Raw genomic sequence first — 20,941 nt, 5'->3', positions numbered from 1 at the left:
GCAACCTCAAAAATCAACACCACAGTTCTTCTGTTTGAAGTCTCTGGTCTTCGAAGAGTGAGCTCAGTTTCTTAAGCAAGATAAATAGGAATGTCACAAGGGACTACTTAGTTCTCTCTTCTGCTTTTGCAGCTATCCTGCAAACGTGCACCAGAAGTACATGCATTTTTTATGCTGAGTAATCTAAAACTTTTATAAGAATTCTTAACTGTTATTCCACCTGAGGTGAAACACAATACAGATACATTTAATTAGGTAGCCATCTGATACCTTACACTGCAAACAGTCATGCTGCTCTTAAAGCATTTGTAATCTTAAATCTTATAAAGGAATATCCAACTTTTACTTTCCTCAGTGGATGTGTTGTCATACAATTATTAAATAAACATATCTAGTTCCCACCCCACTAACTTCCACTGAATAAATCCGATCCAGAGAATTCACTGGTGAAACTCCTTGTTAGATTGCAAAACACTGTAGTGTAGTTGGACCATTATGTTAAGAACAAATACCTAACAAGTACATGTGGTAGTGAGCTTTTCAAAACAAGTCAGTAAGGTTTTAAATAACTCATTCTTAATTCTGTGGGTTTTTTTCTATTAACATCACATTTTATTAAAAAAATAACTTTCCTATATTTAACATGTGTATTAGCTTGCTGTATACGACTGAAGATCTCAAGACCTTTAACATTAAATGATAATAAAACACTTTCTTCACAGCTTTGAAAAAGGGGAGAGAGGAATAAGGGGAGGACAGGAAAGAGGAAGGAACAGGAGGAAGCACCAGGCCATTCCTAGCAAGAGAACCAAACAGTTCTACAGCATCAAATTAAGAACCTGCATCACAAATGTTAGAAAAAAGAAAACTATTATATTGATCAAATTTGGATATATTCCATATAATTAGAACATACCATTGGGAAAGACTAGACTGGGAAGGAATACATTCTATTTGCAATTGTCTCATCTATGTATTTCCAAGAAATTCTTTTCCTTCTCTACAAGCCATCACTGATTTACGTGCATTTGTATAAACTACTATTCCAGTATGTCAGTTGCACTAAAGCCAGATACACAAGACCCTGCAGGAAAACAATTCAAAAATACTTCTTCACAGATTTTCCCCAACAATGGCAAGAATGCTGGATAAACTTGACGGAGGAAACAACTTGGAGGTGTGAGCATTACATACTTAATTTGTAGTCCAGAAGATTTCCCCCACATACTTTCAGCAAGAAACCTGCATAGGAGTTACCTCTAACATAAAATAACATATATATGTGGTGCTTACATATTCTCTATAGGGCCCAGAGTCTATGCAAGAATAAAGAGAATGAACAACTCCCCCAGATCCCCAGGGTTACCTATGCAAAAGATGAGCAGCTCATGGTTGTGTTCTTCTATGTGCAATCACTGCCTTGGTGAGTGAATCCCCTCCTAAACAGAGGAGTTTCATAGCCAGAGTCATCGGTGCAGAAAAGCCCTGGCAGTAACGTCATTAGCAGCCACGTCTTCAGGGTTTAGCAACAATGAAACCTCATGGAGAACCTGAAGTAGTGGGTTAGACTTGATCTGGTGTATAAAAATTGATCTCTGGGGACACAGAGGTCACCTCATGAATTCTCTGCTGCTTCTCTTTGGGCGATGGGAATGACAAATGACATTTTCAGCAGAAAAATCAGGAGAGAAAATATTATTTGCAAGGAGAGATAAAAGTCCTTCTTTTCCCCACAAGATTCCTTCCTGGGAAGAGACAGTTTCGGTTCCCTTCAAAAGATATCTATATTAGAAGACTGGAGAGATATATATCCTTGCACGAAACATCTCTTACTTTCCTCATTTGACTACCAAAGCCTTTCTATAACAAGGAAAAAAGGCTACCTTTGCAGTTTGAGCAACAATGGCATTTTAGATGGTTGTGAAATCAAAATACACTGGAAATATCTAAACAAATCCCAACATTAGTCTGATGCTACCTAAAGCCAAGAACAAACAAGCAAGCAATGAACACTGGTATTTTGGTTTTTTGCGTGGATATTACAAAAAATAGTAATCATACACTTTTTTCTTTTTAAATGTTCATTACTTAGATAAAGCACATATGAATGTAACATTCAGAATTGTAACATAGAAAATGTAATGTGGGCAATCTGCTATTCCAAGTACACTTACCAAAATACAATTTTATAATGAAGAAAGTCTCAAAATACACCTGTACAACAACTGGGATCCACAAAATATGATTTAATAGTATCACTCAAGATCACTTCATTGAAACCACTGTTATAATACTGTTTGAATAGTAATCTCTGGTCAAAGAGCATTCTCCCCCTCTTCCTAGCCCGTCCCACTAAAGCAAGGGTGAAATTTTAATTGCAACGCATATCTTTAAAAATCCCAAATCTGAAGCAGTCCTATTAACTATTACACTGCTTGCACTTAGATACCGGGAGGATGGGAATCACCCTCTCTGAGGCCACGGTACATTGAGACACCCATATTATTTTTTGTAGCACAAGCAGAATAATCTTGTAAAGGGGCAACTAAATAGGGTCAAAATATGAATTATCTCACTACCAAATCATTTCCTATGTGTTACTTAAGCCTGTAACATTACAACTTTACTTAAAAAGAAAAAGTTAACCATTTTATCCTATAAATATTTCTTTATTTGCTTTATGTTTAGAAGTTGCTATTTAAGTTCTATTAACAGAAATACATAACAAAAGCTCCCTAACAAGTGGAAAAAAAGTAATTACAAATGCTGAAAAAGTTGGCCTCATTAACATATGTACAGACTTGCTTACTTAATACACATCTTTGTGGGAATTAAATCATTTTATGACACACATTTATACAGGCATTAAACATTCCCAAGTAACTTTGAGCAGAGAATACGCCAAATCTTTAGTTTGGGCAGACAAAAATGTATATTTTAGTTTTGACTGTGGAGCTAACATGCAACAGATACAACATTCACTCTGAGCTGCTGTTGAGAAGTTGTTCTGTTTTTTCCTGCAAAGATCTTTCAACTGAACTTGGGTCCTTTTGTCCCTTCTTTTCCTTGTTCTGCTGTTCCTGCAGCTTCAGGATTATTTTTTGTATTTCTTCTCTTTTGGTTTTCATTCTTGGGCGTGGAAACCAGTCTGTTAAGTTCATTGGTAGCTCAAAACTCAGAATGGGATTCTGAAAAGAAAGGTCATTTGGATATTACAGAAAGGAGTTATAAACTAAAAGACTGGAGACAACCATAGTGGGGTAAAGTACATTCTTCCTCACCTCATTCCACCAGTATGGAACAAAACGTCTACCATCTGTGTGTTTTGTAATTAAGGTAAAAATCAATCAAACTTCAGTATGTTACAGAGTAACATTCATCCAGATCAGTTTGGTTATAAAAGTGCTCAGATAATCAACTCTGTTTGCTACATCTTTTAGACAAAGTATTTGACTGCATAAACATATAAAATTGTTCTAATTAAAAAAAAAAAAAAAAAGGAGAGAAAATTATTGTAATGACAGAGCATATTTTTTAAGGATGACTAGCATCAAAATTTAGAGCTGATTAGGAATCCATTGCTAAATACTCTGGTTCTTATAAAATCCTTTAGGACCACAGCCAACTAGAAAAGTCAGGTTTTTTACATTTCACCCTAAAAAACAGGGCCTGTGAAAAGTCCCTGGCTATCGCCAGCCCTTTTTATACTTACATTCTGTTTTCTTGCTAGAGGTCATTCATCCAAAGAATTAAGAGAATGATTATTATGAGACATTATCTATGCCACTTCTGTGACACCCTACAACAATTTCACCCTAACCAAATAATTATTTGTGGAATAGTTTTTTCTCTCAAAGAAATTCCTCTTTTTGTGTATTCCAGTTTACATCATTAACAGGGTTATTTAAGAGTAAATTACATTAATCCATTGAGATAGCACTAGCAAGGCTACTTGGGAAAAAAATAGTGACATTTGACACAGGAACATGTCAATGCCTGATGCTGCACTAGCAACATTACTCCACATCCAAGCAGAACATCAACTAGATAATATGGCAATAAAAAAACCACATTGAACTGACTTTGCCAATGAAGCTACCCAACAGCAGCAGTAGGTAGGTTTCAGAATGCAGAACACCTTAAACAAAATCTGACTAGGTTGTCCACAGTTATGAAATAGGCCAAAGGAGTAAGAACACTAGCAGAAACTAATTAGTGTGGTTACCAACATTAGAAAGATATTTCAAATTAATCCGAACACATCCTTAAGTGGGGCTTTTTGTTGTTGTTCAGTGTGGGGAAGAAAAGCAGGGACATGGGTCAGAAGCCAGTTGTGCACGTATTGCCTCGGAGCTTCCTTCTTGCTTTGCAAGTTCTTTCACCGCCAACTGACGGCACCCATTCCCCCGCCAGCACCCCAGTTCCCGCTGTAGGGGCTTTTCAGAGGGTGGGCGGCGGTGTGCGCGGCCGGAGCCCGCTCGAGCCTGCAGCCGTGGCCCACCCGTGTCCGCGGCCGGATCCCGCCCCAGGGCCGCCCGGCCCGGCAGCGCCGCAGGCGGCACCACGGCGGCCCCTGGCGGTGGCAGCCACGGCCCGGGCAGCCCCGCTAACCTGGCCCCCACAAACCCCCCAAGGGAAACTGGGGGCCACGCATTTGGCAGCTCAGAGTTGTCTCTCGTGGGCCGAAAGGCAACGCTGAGCAGGCACGGTATTGAGGGAGGACTGAAGAAGTGCTTGCTGTGACAGCTGACAGGTATGCGCCTTATTACACTACCTAGCCTGTCAAATGAGTCTTGGTTTTAAAAAATACACATCATGATTTTAACCCTCCTTATTAAAAAGAAGATATTCGAAATAAATCCACAAAGAAGAAAAAGATCTGCCTGAATAGTCCACAAACAGCAAATTAAGCACCCCTCCCCACGTACTCCCCATTCAGTTTGTACAGCTGCTGAAAACAGCAAGACTTCGTACATTTCTCAAATACATTAGCAGCTGAAATTATTAGCTCAATAGCTGTGAAACAGTCAAGCACTGAACAGTCAGTACAGGTTTTCCTTTCCCACTAGTGTTACTTCTGAGCATAGCCTGTGATTTGCTCTCTGACACATCTACGTGCCAGCCCTGTTGCCCGGCAGACAAAGCTGCTCCATACTGCAAGACCAGGCAGGAGAAGGGATTCAGCCTGACGTAATTCAGCAAAAAGGAGGGGCCAAGATTATTAAAACTTGGTTTCTCCTCATATCCCCTGTGTGCAAAACAAGAAGTACTCAAGGATGGTTTCAAGCTCTCAAGGGCTCACTGATAAAGCAAAAGCATATCACACGTTTGGGCTTTATTTTGCATAAACGCACTCTGCTAAAGCCTAAATGCTCTCATACAAAGAATGAACAAGGGGAGGGAGGAGAAATGGAGAAGAAACCAGCAGCTTTCTCAGGAAAGGTTTGTTACAGGAGAGTTTAGGAACAGTGCTCTAAAGCACTATGGACTGTAAACAGTCAGTGTCCCGTGCAGGCAATATCTCATGCGACCATTTCTTCTCCCAACCCAGACTTGAGGGTGCTACTCCTTCCACTTGTGAAAGGAGCTGTAACTTGAAGGCTACGACAGTTAAAGTACGAGTTTAACCAATTTCTTCAGTGGAATCAAGATTTGACCTTTAGTTGTAATGATTCCACTTACATGTTTTCATGCAAGTAAAAGAAGTCTAAGCTACTGGTGGTGTAATGATGAATATATCCAGAGTCACAGTTCATAGAGAAAAAAGAACAAACTTTTTGTAAAACATCTTTAGTTTACATTTAGAACTCCACTCTTACCAGGTAATTTTAAAGGGTATGCTCTGTAAGAACATACAGGAAGACTCTAAATCTATTTTCTTAACATTTTCTCAGAAAATTCCATGGCTTTCTCTTTCTGATACATGTGTAAATAATAATGATAATTCATTTATTTTCCAAAAAATATTCATTATTATGTATGTTTAAATTAGATTAGAATGCACCATCTAATAAATAGCTATAAGAGCTACACTAGACAGCCTTTTATTCCTAATAATTTTAATAGCTCATATTTGACTGCCACGGGAGACAAAACAAACAGTTACACAAGCAGGCATATATACCTCAAAAAAGCTCTCCACATACTGCAGTATGTACACTCCACAATCACTGAAGTTGTTCTGTTGTGGCACTTTAGGGTTGGAACCTTTCATGACTTCTTTGGAAAAGCTTCTTTTGTTCCCTTTTCTGACTTCCCATTCCACCTCTAAATACCTATGATTAAAGACCATGCAAATTAAAACTCTTGTTTTCTTGCAGAATTTTGAAAAAACCAAAAAGCACCCCAAACCCCAGATGTGAAACTTACTCCCTTAGTGTTTTCACAACATTTGAGCGGGAAGGGCCTCTCAGTGAGTCCATAAGCAAAATGCAGGGCCTAGGAGAGAACACAGTTTTTAAGTACACAATATTTTACAGCAGCTTCAAAAACACAATGTTACACAGCTAGCTAGCTGTGAAATAATTTGTGGCGTGACATCGAACAGAACTAGATCAATATTATGACATTTTGCCAGCATTGCTATAATCCTCTAACTGGGATAGCAAAATGCAAAGTTATCTTTAGATTTAAGCATACACCAAGTACAGAGAACTTAGGAAAGCACATATAGTACTGTCAGACTGAAAGCATTTTTTATAGGCAAAGTCTAGTTGCCTAAAGCCCCCTCAGGTTTGTAGCGCTCTTTTATTTGCACAAGACGTCTGGGATACTGGCAAGAGACTAAAAAGTAAGGCTAAGAACCTATAAACATCCTTCTGGAGGGGCAGCCGGAGGACGGATGGGACAGTCCACAGTACCCAAGACAACACTAGGTATACATGTTCTAGAAGTGATCCCAGCCAATGAATCAGAAATCTACCTGACAGCCAAAAAACACACACCTACTCTATTGGATAGACTTGACAAAAATAATGTATCCATAAACACACATTTTCTGAAGAACCGAGTCTGCATGAACAGTCCTGTACACTACAGATGCTTACATCCTATCACTTGATCTAGAGCAGGGGTGTGAAACTCATTTTCACCAGGGGCCACATCAGCCTCGCGGTTGCCTTCCAAGGGCCGAATGTAATTTTAGGACCGTATACGGAAGGCAACCACGAGGCTGATGTGGCCCCCGGTGAAAATGAGTTTCACACCCCTGCTCTAGAGGATACCACCACCTTTGCAGTACTTATAACCATAATGATCCTATCAGCCACCTTATATGCAACAGCTGGATTTATACAGCAAAGCTGCCTTATACCAGAGTACAGAAACTCAGCATTAGATGCAAGATGTATTTTGAGGGATAAATAGGTAACAAATTACTTTTTGCAAAGCTCTGCTTTCTCTTTCCTACCAATAACACACATGCATTCATCACACAAGGCATCCTTTATAGAAACTGAAGACTAGGAAATTCAGACAAAATATCTGCATGCATTTATGTATAGGTTTAAATTTATAAATTATTTTAAATGTATGCAGTTTTTGTCACATAACCATATAACCACTTCAATAATACTTGCTTTTAATTCTACTTTCTTTGATTTCTGATAAAATTATTCTTTATATAGGCAATGCTCTTTAAAAATACACAATCCAGTACTTTGGGAAGGTGAGCGACAATAAGTGAAAGTTTTTTCAAGGTCATCTTCTTTTTCATGTAGAAGTAATTTAAAAATATGCTAATAATAAAGTATTTAAGTGCCCTCAATGACTTTTGATGCTTAAGTGTCAAATATCTTGTAAAATTTCATCCTTGGATTAAAATATTGTCTGGTGGAAAGTATTATGTACAGATAATCCATTACCAGAATGGGACAAATTTAGCCCAGCTATAATCAGAAGCTCATAAATATTCTTAAAATTCACAACACAGATGGATTTTTACCCCTTCATGAAAATGTATTAAGAATAATTCATACAGATTCCCTATAACGTAAAAATATACAATTTTATTCTGCACCATAAGATTGTACTGTGAAAGCCTTTACCTTTGTAGTAACCATTATACTCACAAAGAAGGAAATATAAAAATGGATAAATAATTTGTGAAAAAATAAAAGGAAATTGTCAAGACAGCAATACTAGTAAGAGTATTTCTGGATTTGGAATCATACATTTCTGTCACTCCAAAATGCAAGCAACTGCAGTCAATGACTATTAAGAAATAATTTCAGGGTTTCAAACAACAACAACAAAAATTTTAAGAGTTTTCAAATATAAACCAGGTAAAAAATTAACAAAAAAAGTAACAGTTTAGTACTGTGGAACACTCTATTAGAGAAAAAAGAGCAATACTAGGAACAGAGAGAGACAAAGAGAAACAGCTAGAACACTTCTAGTAAGAAATGAAGGCAGCTAAAAATGATTCCCATTTTCCTGTACTAATTTGAGTGGTGACAAAGGTTTTCTTTAGTATTAGTTTAATTATTTTCAGTTAAGACATTAATCTGCTTTTTAATATAGGATGCATTTGAACATTCTTCTGTACCTTCTTTTTGCAGGAATCTAAATGCAAGATATCAAAGAACACCCTTATTTAAAGAACCAATCTTCATTTGCCTGAAGCGCATACAGGCTTAACAGGAAACAAAAAAAACTATTATTTCACTAGCAGTTTCATTAATTAAATTTTCTGCTTACTGAAGATGATACTACAAAGTATAAAGTTCTCCAACACTAATAACATGCTGATTAAAGTGTTCGAAGACTGATGTATAGCCCTTTCCCATAGCTACTTTTACATTTCATACACCTTTATGAAATCTCCATTTTAACTGTTTTAATACTTACTGTTTGCAGATAGTAGGCTTCAGGTGCCACTGTCCCATTTCTGAATTACAGTTATCATCTACAAGGCCACCATCATCACTACTGTCATCCTACAGAAGCAACATGTTTACAGGTGTTTAAAAGCTAACATTGTTTTTCAAACAGATGCAAAATAAATTATTGCTATACTTACCATTTTTATTCAAGACCAATAACATAGGTTTAATAAAGAAGTGTTAGCTTTAATCTGAAAGCATTCATTATTTGTACAGTTTGCATTACCGACTTCTAGTCACACGGCTTCTCAAATCCATGCTGGAATGACACGGAGTGAATGGCGCTATTTATTTAACGACCGCTGAAACTAGAAAAAAGCTGCAACTGACATTTTTAAAGCAGTGCTGGCTTAAAATAGGTGCATCTCCAGTATTTAGTTACAATCCAAATTATTGATACTTTCCTTCGCTAATTATTACTAGAAAGTTGCTTGGCTGTTTCACGTATGTTATCTTGTAGATGAAATGAGACAAAATCTGCAATGAACTCAGATGTAAAATTTGATCTTTGCTTCAGAATGCACCAACTTGGTTCTTAGGGCAAAGGAAATTAAACCGCCATGATGTTATGTATCATGGGCTGCAGAAACAGTCATGCCACACATCTAGGAATATCCTTTGACCTTTTGATTTCAATATTGATTGCTATGAAGGATATGGAAGTCATAAACAAAACCACTAAGTTATCGTATCTAAAAATATCAGTGTGATCCATAGTTTCTTACCCTTCTGCTGAGTTCATTATCACTACCACAGACCATTGCATTATAGGGAAAGAGATGCTTTCTGAAAATGGGTACCCCCGTATAAGCATGATTTGTGAAATATTTGGTGAGAATTATGTACACTTCACTAATATGCAGGATCCTATGAACAAAACCCTCATTCTACACCATGAAGATGTTATCATATTAGAAACTGCTGCCTAGTTGCTAATACACTTGTTTCCGTTGCAACCTCAACTCTGGTTTTGGCAGATGTGAAGGTACACTCAGCTCGTCACAGTCCAGCATGTCTATACTTGGCTTTATCCATTCTAGAAGATATCAGTGACAGCTTCAGCCTGAGTAAAGTTCTAAGCTATACTGCAACCAGGGAACTCGGCATCTTTTCCTCCTCTCAAGGAACACAGCTGGTCATGTGCTTTCTTCCCTGCCTCATGCCACATACTTCAGATTGGAAACACTCTACTGCTCATGCTCCATCTTCAGGGAACTCTACTGCTACCAAATAGACAGAAAGGCACTTCCATCAGGTGAGAATCACAGAATGTTTGGGCAAGTGTCATGACAGGAGAGATGGGTTGAGTCTGTGTGAAAAGCATAGTTATGTTTCAACATAAACTGGAGCTTTTATAGGTGTGCACACATATACATACTATTTGGAAGACCTTACAAATAGCTGCAGACTTTGGAAAACAACTATTTGTTCTAGACTCAAAGGTGAAAAATAGCTAATTCCTAGAACATATATTTGATAGCCTCAGATTCTTTACTTTGGACAACTTGGAGTTACCTACCTGGAACATGAACAGGAAATCCAATTAGGAAGAGTAAATGTGTAACTCCCAGTTTGCTTACATTGAACTTACACTGTAGAAGCAAAAGGGCTATGGAATAATGTCCACATACCCAGTACTGAGTTAGTAAAGGACATTTTGATGATCAGTCTTTCCACAGCTCTAAAATCTAAACGTCTTCCAATATGAAGAAGAATACCACTTGATTATAAATCCATGCTGTTTAAATTTGATTTGGAGAACCCCCAATGAAACAAAACAACAGAATAGAACCTACTTATATAAAGGTGTCTGCTTATGTCTAGGAAATGCAGCTGAAAGAAGAGTAACTTGCTCCTGGGTCTGGTAGATAAATATGGAGAACAAAGGCAGAAATGTGTTTACCTTCAGAGTTTCCACTGAAATAGTTGTGTAATACTGTTACTATGCAAAAGGCTCACAAAATGAAATGCAGGACCAGTACAGCAGTTTCCTATTAAACAGTTTAATGAACAAATGGACAATCCTCTCCTGTCAGCTAATTTGCAAATGTTTATAGGCAACCAGTGCTTTGGATTTGACAATTGAAAAGTTAACTAGCTTTAGACAACACAGATTTACACTGCTTTTAAGCTGCCCATTCAAAATAAAACACAACAGTTCATATTTCCCAAATAAAATTGCTGAATTCTTTACCTGGTTATCTTGGTCTTCAGAAAAATCTATAAGCTCATCTTCATTTAGTTTACTACCATCAGCTGAGTCTTCACTGTAGTTTAGCCTGATTTTGTGCAATCCATCTGTATCAATCAGACAGCAGTATCTTTAAACATCAAATACTATGTGATCATTGAAGACCAAACTAATTTTAAATATTTTAGATTGCCTCAGGATTGCTCAGAATAACTGTGATACAGCTGCCATATAGTATTTTATTCATGCATATGAACAGAAGTGAAAAGTTTATTCTAAGTGACATAGCAGAAACTGTTCCTTATTCTGTGAAATGCCTAAAAAAAAATTCTAGAGACCCAAACTAAAACCCACCATGAAATTACCCTGTAGTTCCATGAAACCTTTACAACAGTATAAATTGATACCGCTGCCAAAAGGGGCAGTCTCATTTGATCCCTAATATAACTACTCATTCCCATCCTCAGCTGGTTCCTTCCATGTCACCAAATACATCCACACATAGAGGACCAGACTGAGAACTTTTTTTTAACTTGAACGCTTTTTTTTTTAACTTGAATAATTTTCTTGATCAGATTCACTGTGAAGTTATATGAAGGGAAAAAAGCAGCTTGGGAACATGTTGCTAGGGATGGTAGAATGCAGGATCAGCTCTCCTGGGAGCAGCAGCCTAGAGATGTCTGTGAAACTTCACTGTTAGCTACACAAAAGAGTTATCTGTAAATTCACTCTCTCACTCCTCTACTTATTTAATCGCTAGGGAAACAGCATCGGAAGAAACCATGCAAGACTTCAGAACAGACTTTGAAGGGAAAAAATAAGCTATGTGGAAATAAGTGAAAAATTAATATCTTATGCCAGCAAAACCTGAAATCTTCATCAGAAAACTTTTCCTAGAAAAGGGCTATATATCTAAACAATTACAAAAATAAAAGCATTGGTTATGGTGTCACTGTAGGACCTATTACTTATGAAAGAAAAACAGGATTTCTCTAAGAACATTAAATAGGGCAATGAACTAGCTAATGGAAAAAACGGAGAAGACTTGCATTCAAGAGTGCTTCAACAGAGAAGCTGAAGTAACTGGAAAGAGATTATCAGCGGAGTTCCACAGGGACAAACTTGGGAATTAGTCTTGCTCAATATCTTTGAAAAGACCTTAGCACAAGAAGTAGGCCATATACTAATACGATTTATTGCTGACAGATTCCTAAATTAGGTAAGTAATAAATATATATATAAATATATATATATATGATTATTTCTTCAAAGTTATTTAGGTATCAACTCCTACTGAATTACAAGTCCAAAACCAGGATTTAGTTGGAGATCAAGACATCTAAGTACAGGCTCCCATGTATAGTAGGCACCTAGGGTTTCACAATGCTAAGTGGAGACCATAATCAGAGCAGAGAACTAGTCAACTGAACAGCTACTCTATATCTGGTTTAGGATGAGAAAATGAGGTCGCTTGGTTTTATTGACTATACTATCAGAGGCACCTGCTGTCTTTTGAGATATCCTAGGATATCCAGGACATACGTATGGATTTGGCAGTCAAGACCCACACCCTTCTAGGGCAACAGCTGAAGGCTGGGCAGAAAACCTAAGGACTACATCCTCATTTTCCATCAGGCTGAAATGGAAGTTTAGATACACAACTCAATTTCGCTGCCTAAACATAGGCTTAGTGTCAATCTCAAATTGAATCTCACCCTTAAACCAGGACTGTGACCTGTAAGAACATCTGCATTAATGAAAGGGTGCATTACCTGCAACAGCTGAGCAAGAGAGTCTGAGTGCTTTAGTCAGCAATAGAATGACCATCCAATATAATGCAGCCACCAATATAATGCAGCCATAAAAAAATATGTAATCCTAGCAAAACCATATGTCATAAAGTACATTCTGAATAATCACAAATAACAGTAGCAGCATCCAAGACATGAGACCACGTCATACAGCAGCGATATCATAAAAAGTAACAATCACACGTAAAATGAAAAATAAACTTGAACAAGAGGAAACCTATGCACCTCCCCTGCTCCCCCAAGACCTTCTAGGAGAAGTGATAATGTTATCACAAATGAATAAATTTATATTAGAAAGTAGGAAAGTGTTTATACCCACAAAGATGTTAAAGTTGTACTGGTCCACAATATACAGATTAGATCATAGCACTGATAAGCTTTCCAAATCTTGTACTATAAGCTATGCAATTACTTCCTGTGTAAATTAAGTTAGTAGGAATACTATCAGTAACTAAATGTTTTTTGCATGAACAGATGTTTTTTGCATGAACACATATTTTGTACTCTATGCCTCAAGGGGATCCAAAACTTGCAGCAAGCAAAGAAAATAATCTTTTCCTAATTCCTTCATCTGCCTTTAAAAGTATGTCAGCTCCTTTGTTCACTTTGGTACAAACACTGTTCTAGACACTGAAATCAGCCTCCACAGCAGAAACGCGTTGGAGAAAACCTCCCTAAATGTAACATGGAGGTCATGTGAGAGAATTTTTTTTGATTATTATTTTCTCCTTACTCTTTTTACATACCTTCTACTGGGACATTAAAGAACTTAATGGTGTTGAAGCAAAACCTCAAATATTAGAAGACACTGGAATTACGATTGCTCACACAATCTTAATTCAGTCCCCCCATGTACATACATTATGAGGATCCATGGCCAACTACTATTCTTTTCTTAACAACTGCTGTCGTAAGTGATGCAAAGTGATACCTACAAAATGAATTTGTGTGAAGAAAGCTCACACAACTGAAAAATTAATCTGATTTAGGAAAAGTGTTTTATTTCCAGCCCTTTGCCATGAGAGTTATATCCACACCTACAAAAACATTTTATACGCAATGGCTATGAACTACTTATATTGCAAGCATTCAACTTGCATGTACTAAACTTTCACAGTATGAAATTTACACAACTACAAAAGTAGCAACAGATGTGAAAACTCCAAATTTTTCATTGAAATGTGCATATTTTTACAATTACATACCCATAGACTGGCTAGCAGCTGTGAATTCACCCTGTATACCGTTTTCGTCTGAAGTCCGATGGTCTAGTGTATGGCATGCTGATTCCACAGTGTTAGGTTCTTCCACATCACTGTCCATTTGATTTAGTTTTTTGAAAGCACTTTTTCCCCTACAAGGACTTCTTCTACAACATGAAGACTCACTGTCTTCGGTTTCAGTGTTTGGGTCAATTAAAGCTGTATTATACTTTTTGGTCAATGTCTTCTTTGCTGTGGACTTGGAAGGCGAGTTCTGTGCATCTAAATCATTTGGCAAAGGAGATGGTGTGTTGCTCTCTCTATCTGAAGAGGAGGACTTTATCGGCATTGTAGCATTTTCATGATAGAGGGGATTTGGTTCATATTTGGGTTTTTCTAAACCAGGAAAACAGATGACAGCCAAAAACCAGTGGGCACTGCAAAGGAAAAAAAATTATTTAAAAAGATTATTTATTTTTTAACATTTTCTTTATCACTGCATGAATTACTTATTGTCAAGTTCACGTTTTACGGCTGCATCAAGTTTTTTAGTAGTTCAGCACTAGCAACACAACTAGTCAGATCTAACAGTATAGCTGAATTGCCCATATTCTTCTGCCTATGAGATCTTCCAATCACAGACGACACTTCACATTTTTAAAGAAATATTGTCAACAGTGAATTAAAAAAAGGGGAGAAAAGAGTGTTTGTAATGCCATCACCATGACTGCTGTCCTCCTCACCCTTCACAGAAATGACATTCCAACCCTTTCAGGATCAAAAATCATTATATCCCCCAATACAAAATAACTTTTGTCCCAGTTTCCTCCTGCTGTCCTTGCCTCTTGAGACTTTACTAACTTGCCACTCAATAAGAAATGGAGCAGCAGCGAAGTCAGGGATTGGGGCATTGCAAGTAAATATTGACTAACCTGATTTAGAAATTTTCTGAAGGTTCTCTGATTCTCTACAGCAAATAACAAAACAGAACCTAGTTATGTATTATGCAGGTGAAGCCACATTTCAATATGTTTCAGAAAAAAAGAAAAAGTAGTAACTAAAAATGTATGTCTGAGATATTAAAAAATTAATTAGATTATTATGAATCCTAAATTCTATCAAAACTCAATGGCAGTTAAAGTGGCCCTTGAAAGCAGCAGGTGAAATATGGAGGCATTTTATCTTCAATGATTTACCACACCTAGTCAATGAATATATTAAGTATTGCCAAACCCTGGCATTTGTGTGTGCTATATTAATATAGGCTTTATGTACCAATTATGTAAACACATTAACCTGGATCTAAAAAAAAAAAATAGCTTGCAACTCTGAAAAGAACAACCTATTTCCACTGGAGACTGAAACAAAAAGGACTATACTGACAAAGGACACTGATGTAGTCATGGTTAAATCTGCCATGTTGTTCTGAAGTTAATTCTCCCCTAGATTCATCCTGCCCACCTCCAGTTACTGCAGTTTGACAACTTGTTAGATGATAAGCCCGCATTCCCTAAACTAGTGGAATGACTTTCTGGAAGTAGATACTAAAGTTCGGCAAATCAATCATTTCTAGAATGTACTCTTAAACTAGATGCCAGAATAAACCGCTGAGTCCTAAAAGACAAAAAAGCATCATCCTAGGCAGCACAGGACAAGCATTATCAGAAGCAACCATTAGCAGCATTCCTATAATGTGAGAGAAGTGCTCGGGTTTCCTCAAATCCTAGAATAACTTGTTTCACATAGTACGTAATTCAAGACACAAGGAAGAAACTCTGAGATTGGCTCTCAACCAGACCGATTTTGCCACAGATCAAGGTTTGAGACCTTTTAGAAGTAGTAATGAATGCTGATCTCTCAGTGGGACCAAAGAAACTCTTCCCCACCTTTGATCCGCTATTGTATCACACAGAGAAAATTTCTGTTACAAGGACTAATGACCAGTATCAAACCGGGTGGCAAATTCCTGAAAAATACTTAGAGAGTGCTGCAATGCGCCAAGTTGTGAACACTAGGAGAGTCATAACAACTCAAGGCTGTACATGAGTTATATGATCATACAGAAGACCCAGACAAGGAATAAACTGACAGATGTCCAGCCAAAGGCATGTTGAAAAAATTCTGAAAACCAGGTTCTCCAAAACCTACATAGAATAGCATATATTTTACTCTCTATGCACACCAGGCATTAACTGGCTGTCCCTCTTCACCACTGATTCTCCTAGTGTTTTCACCAATCCCGTGAAGTTACAAGGCAACGCCTCGATTACAAAAAAAACCCCTAGACAGCTAAACACCAAGTAGTTGGAAGTTATATTCTATTGAACACACAGCATCTCCACATGTTCATTCTTGTCAACACAAAGTGTGACAGTCCTCAACTTGCAAGTGAGAAACAGAAGCATGGGGAAATTTGGGGAAATTAGATGACACAAAAGGCAGCACACAAGGGAGTTTCTGAAAAAGCTGTAACCTACTACAGTTGCTAGGTCCCAGCCCATAGCCTTCATCATAAAACTTGAATATCCAAAACACTCACTACAGATTAAGAAGCCAACTAATATACAAATCAGCACCACAAATACATAAATTCGGCACAGAAGCAAGGTGGTTTCCTATTAACGAATAAAGTCCATGGACTATATATTTCATAACGCATTAAATACACAGGCCCAGAACGCAACATGAAGCTGTAACTTTACACAAACAGGATCTATACTGTACTTGCTAACCAGATAAAAAATCCTTCTTAGTATTTTGCCATTAACGAACAAAAATCACCACTGATACTTGTTGTCTCTTTTGTCAGCAATACGTTTAGTTCTAAAAATAAAACTTTCTGGTTCTATATCAAAGAGACTAAGCAGCACTTGAAGTGCTACTGTAGTGAAGTTAACTAAAATAAAACAGGAGTTACACGTCAGTTCAACATAAAGACAAGAGCTACATATCAAAGTAAGAGAGATAACTTGCAACAAAGTAACTTTTTTAACTGAAAAAAGTTAAGATTATTCCAGTTCTCTGCTCTTGACCCATTTTGATACACAAGAATACATGAAAAAGAGGAGTCAAATATACAGTAACCTTGTAAAACCTGATATTCTTCTGTGCCATGGCAATATAAGGAAGGGACACTTCACAAGTGACAGCTGTGCTAATAGCATAGAGGCCTAGAAGCCTCATACTTGCTGGCTTTTGTGTTCTTTCCCAGGGAGCTCCCCAGCCTCCTCTCTGTCCTGTCATACCAATTACTCCTCATAATGGGAGTATTTCATTGTCAAGTCACTGATTCTTTCGTAAGTATGTTAGCATCTCCCCCAAAAACTTCAGCTTTTTGTTCCTCAAAACTGAATTGGTTCCAGGGGATGGAAGAAGTGACATGTTTGACAACCAACAGTAAGACAAGGGGTAATGGGTTCAAGCTGGAACACAAGAGGTTCCACTTAAATTTGAGAAGAAACTTCTTCACAGCCAGGTGGCGGAACACTGGAACAGGCTGCCCAGGGAGGATGTGGAGTCTCCTTCTCCGGAGACATTCAAAACCCGCCTGGATGCCTTCCTGTGAAACCTCATCTGGGTGTTCCTGCTCCGGCAGGGGGATTGGACCAGATGATCTTTTGAGATCCCTTCCAGTCCCTAACATTCTGTCATTCTGTGATCCTGTGATGTTTGACAGGAGACAAAACAGCAAGGTGCAGCCAAGAAAAATGCTAGCAACTAATAACAATAAATCAAAAACCAAGAAGGAAAAAAAAAAAAAAAAGAGAAAGACATTCTAATTTATTCTTTCTTTGGCAGAATGCAGGTCAAAAACAACAATAAAAAGCAAATCCACTCTCCCCGCCCCCTCTCCACCCCTCCATCAAACCAGCACTTTCTTATCTCCCTGGATACTCGTTTTTTTCTGCTCTGCAATATTTTATTGCACACATCAAGAAACCACTTTTGCAAATGAATGTCCTACTATCACCACTTACCAAGTTTGACTTCACGGTACAGTTTTCTGAAAAGTGTGAACAGGATCATTTCCAGATGAAAGATGCACACCAAGAGTACACTTTTCATGCTCTAATCACTACTGGATGGGTACGTGAGACCAAGGTCGTCCAAAGCAAAATCTCCAACCCACACATGGTGTGAACATCTTGCCCTCAGTACAAACTGTTTTGCTCTGCAAATTCATTCCCACTGAGCTGCACTATTTGCCAAGGTAGACATTGCTTTAGTTCCTTATCAGTAAATGAACAAGACAGTGAAAAGTACTTTGTGTTAATTTACTAGTAAGATGACTAATTCTTGTAATGCCACAGAACTATTTCATTTTCAGGTGACTTTTAAGTCACGCTGTCTGGTATTTGCAGCATGATCAGTATCATTTCTCCTATGCATAACCAATGTAGATGGCAATGACATAAGACAGGAACGGTGGGAAGTAAACTATATAACAAGCTCTAAGACAATCAAAATTTAAATGACAGACTTCCAGGTTCTGGTACTTCAAGCTTCAAGAGAGAGGGATAGCAAGGATGAAGTCTGAAGTGGACAGGAGGAGTATCTTACACCTGAGTCATTTTTATCACCTAAGTACTGGATGTGTTCCCATGGCTGTACAAAGGTCATAGCATCTCAAAATCTTAAGTCAGTGCTTGTGAACAGCTTTCTCAAGGGTTTACTTACGACTTTATAACAAAGACAGACCTGTGGTCAGCTAGCCTGAGAATTCAGCTGGGGAGGAGGTGGGAAAAGAGAAGATTCACAAGTTTTGCTCCTGCTGCAAAATGGCACGGTATCTAGATAGGTTTCTTTGAAGAGTTTTTAATAAAAAAAAAAAAACAACAAACTAATCTTTGAATTTTTAAAAGATCAGTTGGGTATGCCTATGATAAGTTAATTACAATTCTCCTGTCTCTCTGTCTACTTTATTTATGTTTTTATTGTATATTTTTAAAATGCAGTAGTTTAACGCTCCTAAATATTTTGGCCTAAGGACTGCTTAAATTCTTTTTTTGAAATGCAGAAATGTGTTTGTGACAACTTGCTCTGATCTTAAGGAAAGCAGGCATCATTAAAAGTCCTTAACAACCATTAGAATGTTAACAGTCTGCTGCCTGATCTAAGCAAAATATCAAGACAAAAGGATATAAAGAAAAAGCATAAAGCTCCCAATACAGGGCAATAGAGATTTTCAGGTGTATTTTCTTCCAATAAAGTTTTATTCCAACCAAAGAACAATCTCATCTATACCAAAGAGATCTCATTAGAAGAAAAAGGACTAAAATAGGTAAATCCAAAAGTTATCAATGACAACACCTTAGAAGAAAGAACTCCAGAGAACCGGGTAAAACTCAGAAAAAGTACTCAGAAAAGTTCATTTTTGTGCAGTCTTTATACTGTCTGATACTTCTTAAACTACAAGAACGCACTTAAAAGCTCTTACATTACTATTTTGTTTTTATCACCTGGAAAAAATTGTTTAGTCTCCTAATTTTTAACTTCAATTCCCGCTATAACTTTTAGTTTTAAAATTGTGAAGCTTAAGCCTTTACCAAATGCAATAAAAAGGTATGTTTACTTACGCTTCGTTAAGAGGAACAAAAATGAAATCTTTCTCAAAAATGTCAACATGCCGTGTCCATGTTTTCACTCGCCCATGTCGTTTTTGTTGTATTCTGCAAGAAGTAACCAACACAGGATTTGCAAGGTGATGCATGTTAATTGGAAGACTACTTTTCAGATATTTTCACCTTAACAGCTTCTTAAGATTTTTTCAAGGCATATTCTATGTGTGTTATAGGTCTGGAAGCTTCCTAGAGTTCTGTTGGTATCATAACATTGCCTGTAAGTGTTTTTATTTCTGTAAAGCATGTGTTCTGGTAGCCTTCACTGTACTTAGCTCTTAGTTAAACTGATTTATATGACTTACGAAAGGTTTGAAGTTTCATGAATATTTCTTCTTTCTCTTTGATTAAGGCGTTTATAGAAGAATGAACTGAACACGTGTATTCTATCAGCATCCTCCTTTTTCAGTTTTTCAAGTACCAAATACCTAATTAGTTCAAAAAGGGGAAAAATTAATGGAGATGTTAACCCAAAGTATCCATGACCAGAGTAAAAAGGACAGCGCTACCTCCCCACCAAATTGTTGCAGCCTCTCACAAAACAGCTATAAGAATATTAGAGCTAACTAACCACAGGAACTAATTAATGCAAAAATCTGTGTCAATATTTCAAGGTATTAAGTGCTCTGAATTTCTGATGCTAAGAAATTTTAAAGAACCTTTTTTCCAAGTGAGGACAATGTCACTAGCAAGCAGGATAGGAGAGGAACCAAAATTTCTTGCAAAGATGCAAAACCTTTAAAATCAGAGCTATACATAGCTGGAGACCAACCGCTATCAACTGACCTATGAATTTTTAATGTCAGAACTTTTCCAGTTTCAAAGTAAAAGATGACTAAAAACTGATTTGAAAGAAAACTTACTTTAAATAAAAATCAATAATAACATCATTTAAAAATTCTCCTTCATTTAGGCAATGGAGGTCCTCATTGGTCACAGAAATACCACCTTTAGCTGGAGGAGGTGGATAAACTATCAACCTGAAAAGTAAAATACATTCAATAATAAATATGAAATTCCAAAAAACCTCAAGAGCATTGTTAGAGGGCAAAGATAAGTATCTTACTTTTCTATAGGACCAATAAATACTTTATGTGATTCTCCAATTTCTTCATCATCATCAAAATATGGTAACTGTTTATTTCGCTGCTGCATTTTGGACTCAGGGGCAACCTTAAAAGAATAAAGTCAATATTAATTTGCACACTGTGCTGAAATTTACCGAAAGATAATCAAG

At 37.3% G+C, this 20,941-nt stretch overlaps 1 protein-coding gene across 2 annotated transcripts in view; it reads right to left on the bottom strand.

The window, feature by feature from the left end:
* Positions 1-637: 637 nt before the first annotated feature.
* Positions 638-20,941, bottom strand: part of SENP6 (SUMO specific peptidase 6) — a 79,125-nt gene continuing 58,821 nt past the window's right edge. For both annotated transcript variants that reach the window (XM_065631800.1, XM_065631801.1), the window contains 10 exons: positions 20,771-20,877; positions 20,568-20,684; positions 20,010-20,132; positions 19,663-19,755; positions 14,090-14,523; positions 11,077-11,180; positions 8,848-8,936; positions 6,370-6,438; positions 6,125-6,275; positions 638-3,188 (listed from right to left, as the gene is read on the bottom strand). In XM_065631800.1, coding sequence (XP_065487872.1) covers positions 2,979-3,188; positions 6,125-6,275; positions 6,370-6,438; positions 8,848-8,936; positions 11,077-11,180; positions 14,090-14,523; positions 19,663-19,755; positions 20,010-20,132; positions 20,568-20,684; positions 20,771-20,877 — 1,497 coding nt within the window. In that variant the 3' untranslated portion in view covers positions 638-2,978. The remainder of the gene's footprint in view (positions 3,189-6,124; positions 6,276-6,369; positions 6,439-8,847; positions 8,937-11,076; positions 11,181-14,089; positions 14,524-19,662; positions 19,756-20,009; positions 20,133-20,567; positions 20,685-20,770; positions 20,878-20,941) is intronic.

This window comes from Caloenas nicobarica, chromosome 3 (assembly GCF_036013445.1).
Source record: "Caloenas nicobarica isolate bCalNic1 chromosome 3, bCalNic1.hap1, whole genome shotgun sequence".
Taxonomy (NCBI): Eukaryota; Metazoa; Chordata; class Aves; order Columbiformes; family Columbidae; genus Caloenas; species Caloenas nicobarica.
The sequence above is the reverse complement of the archived record's forward strand: the minus strand, read 5'-3'. Positions and strand labels throughout refer to the sequence as shown.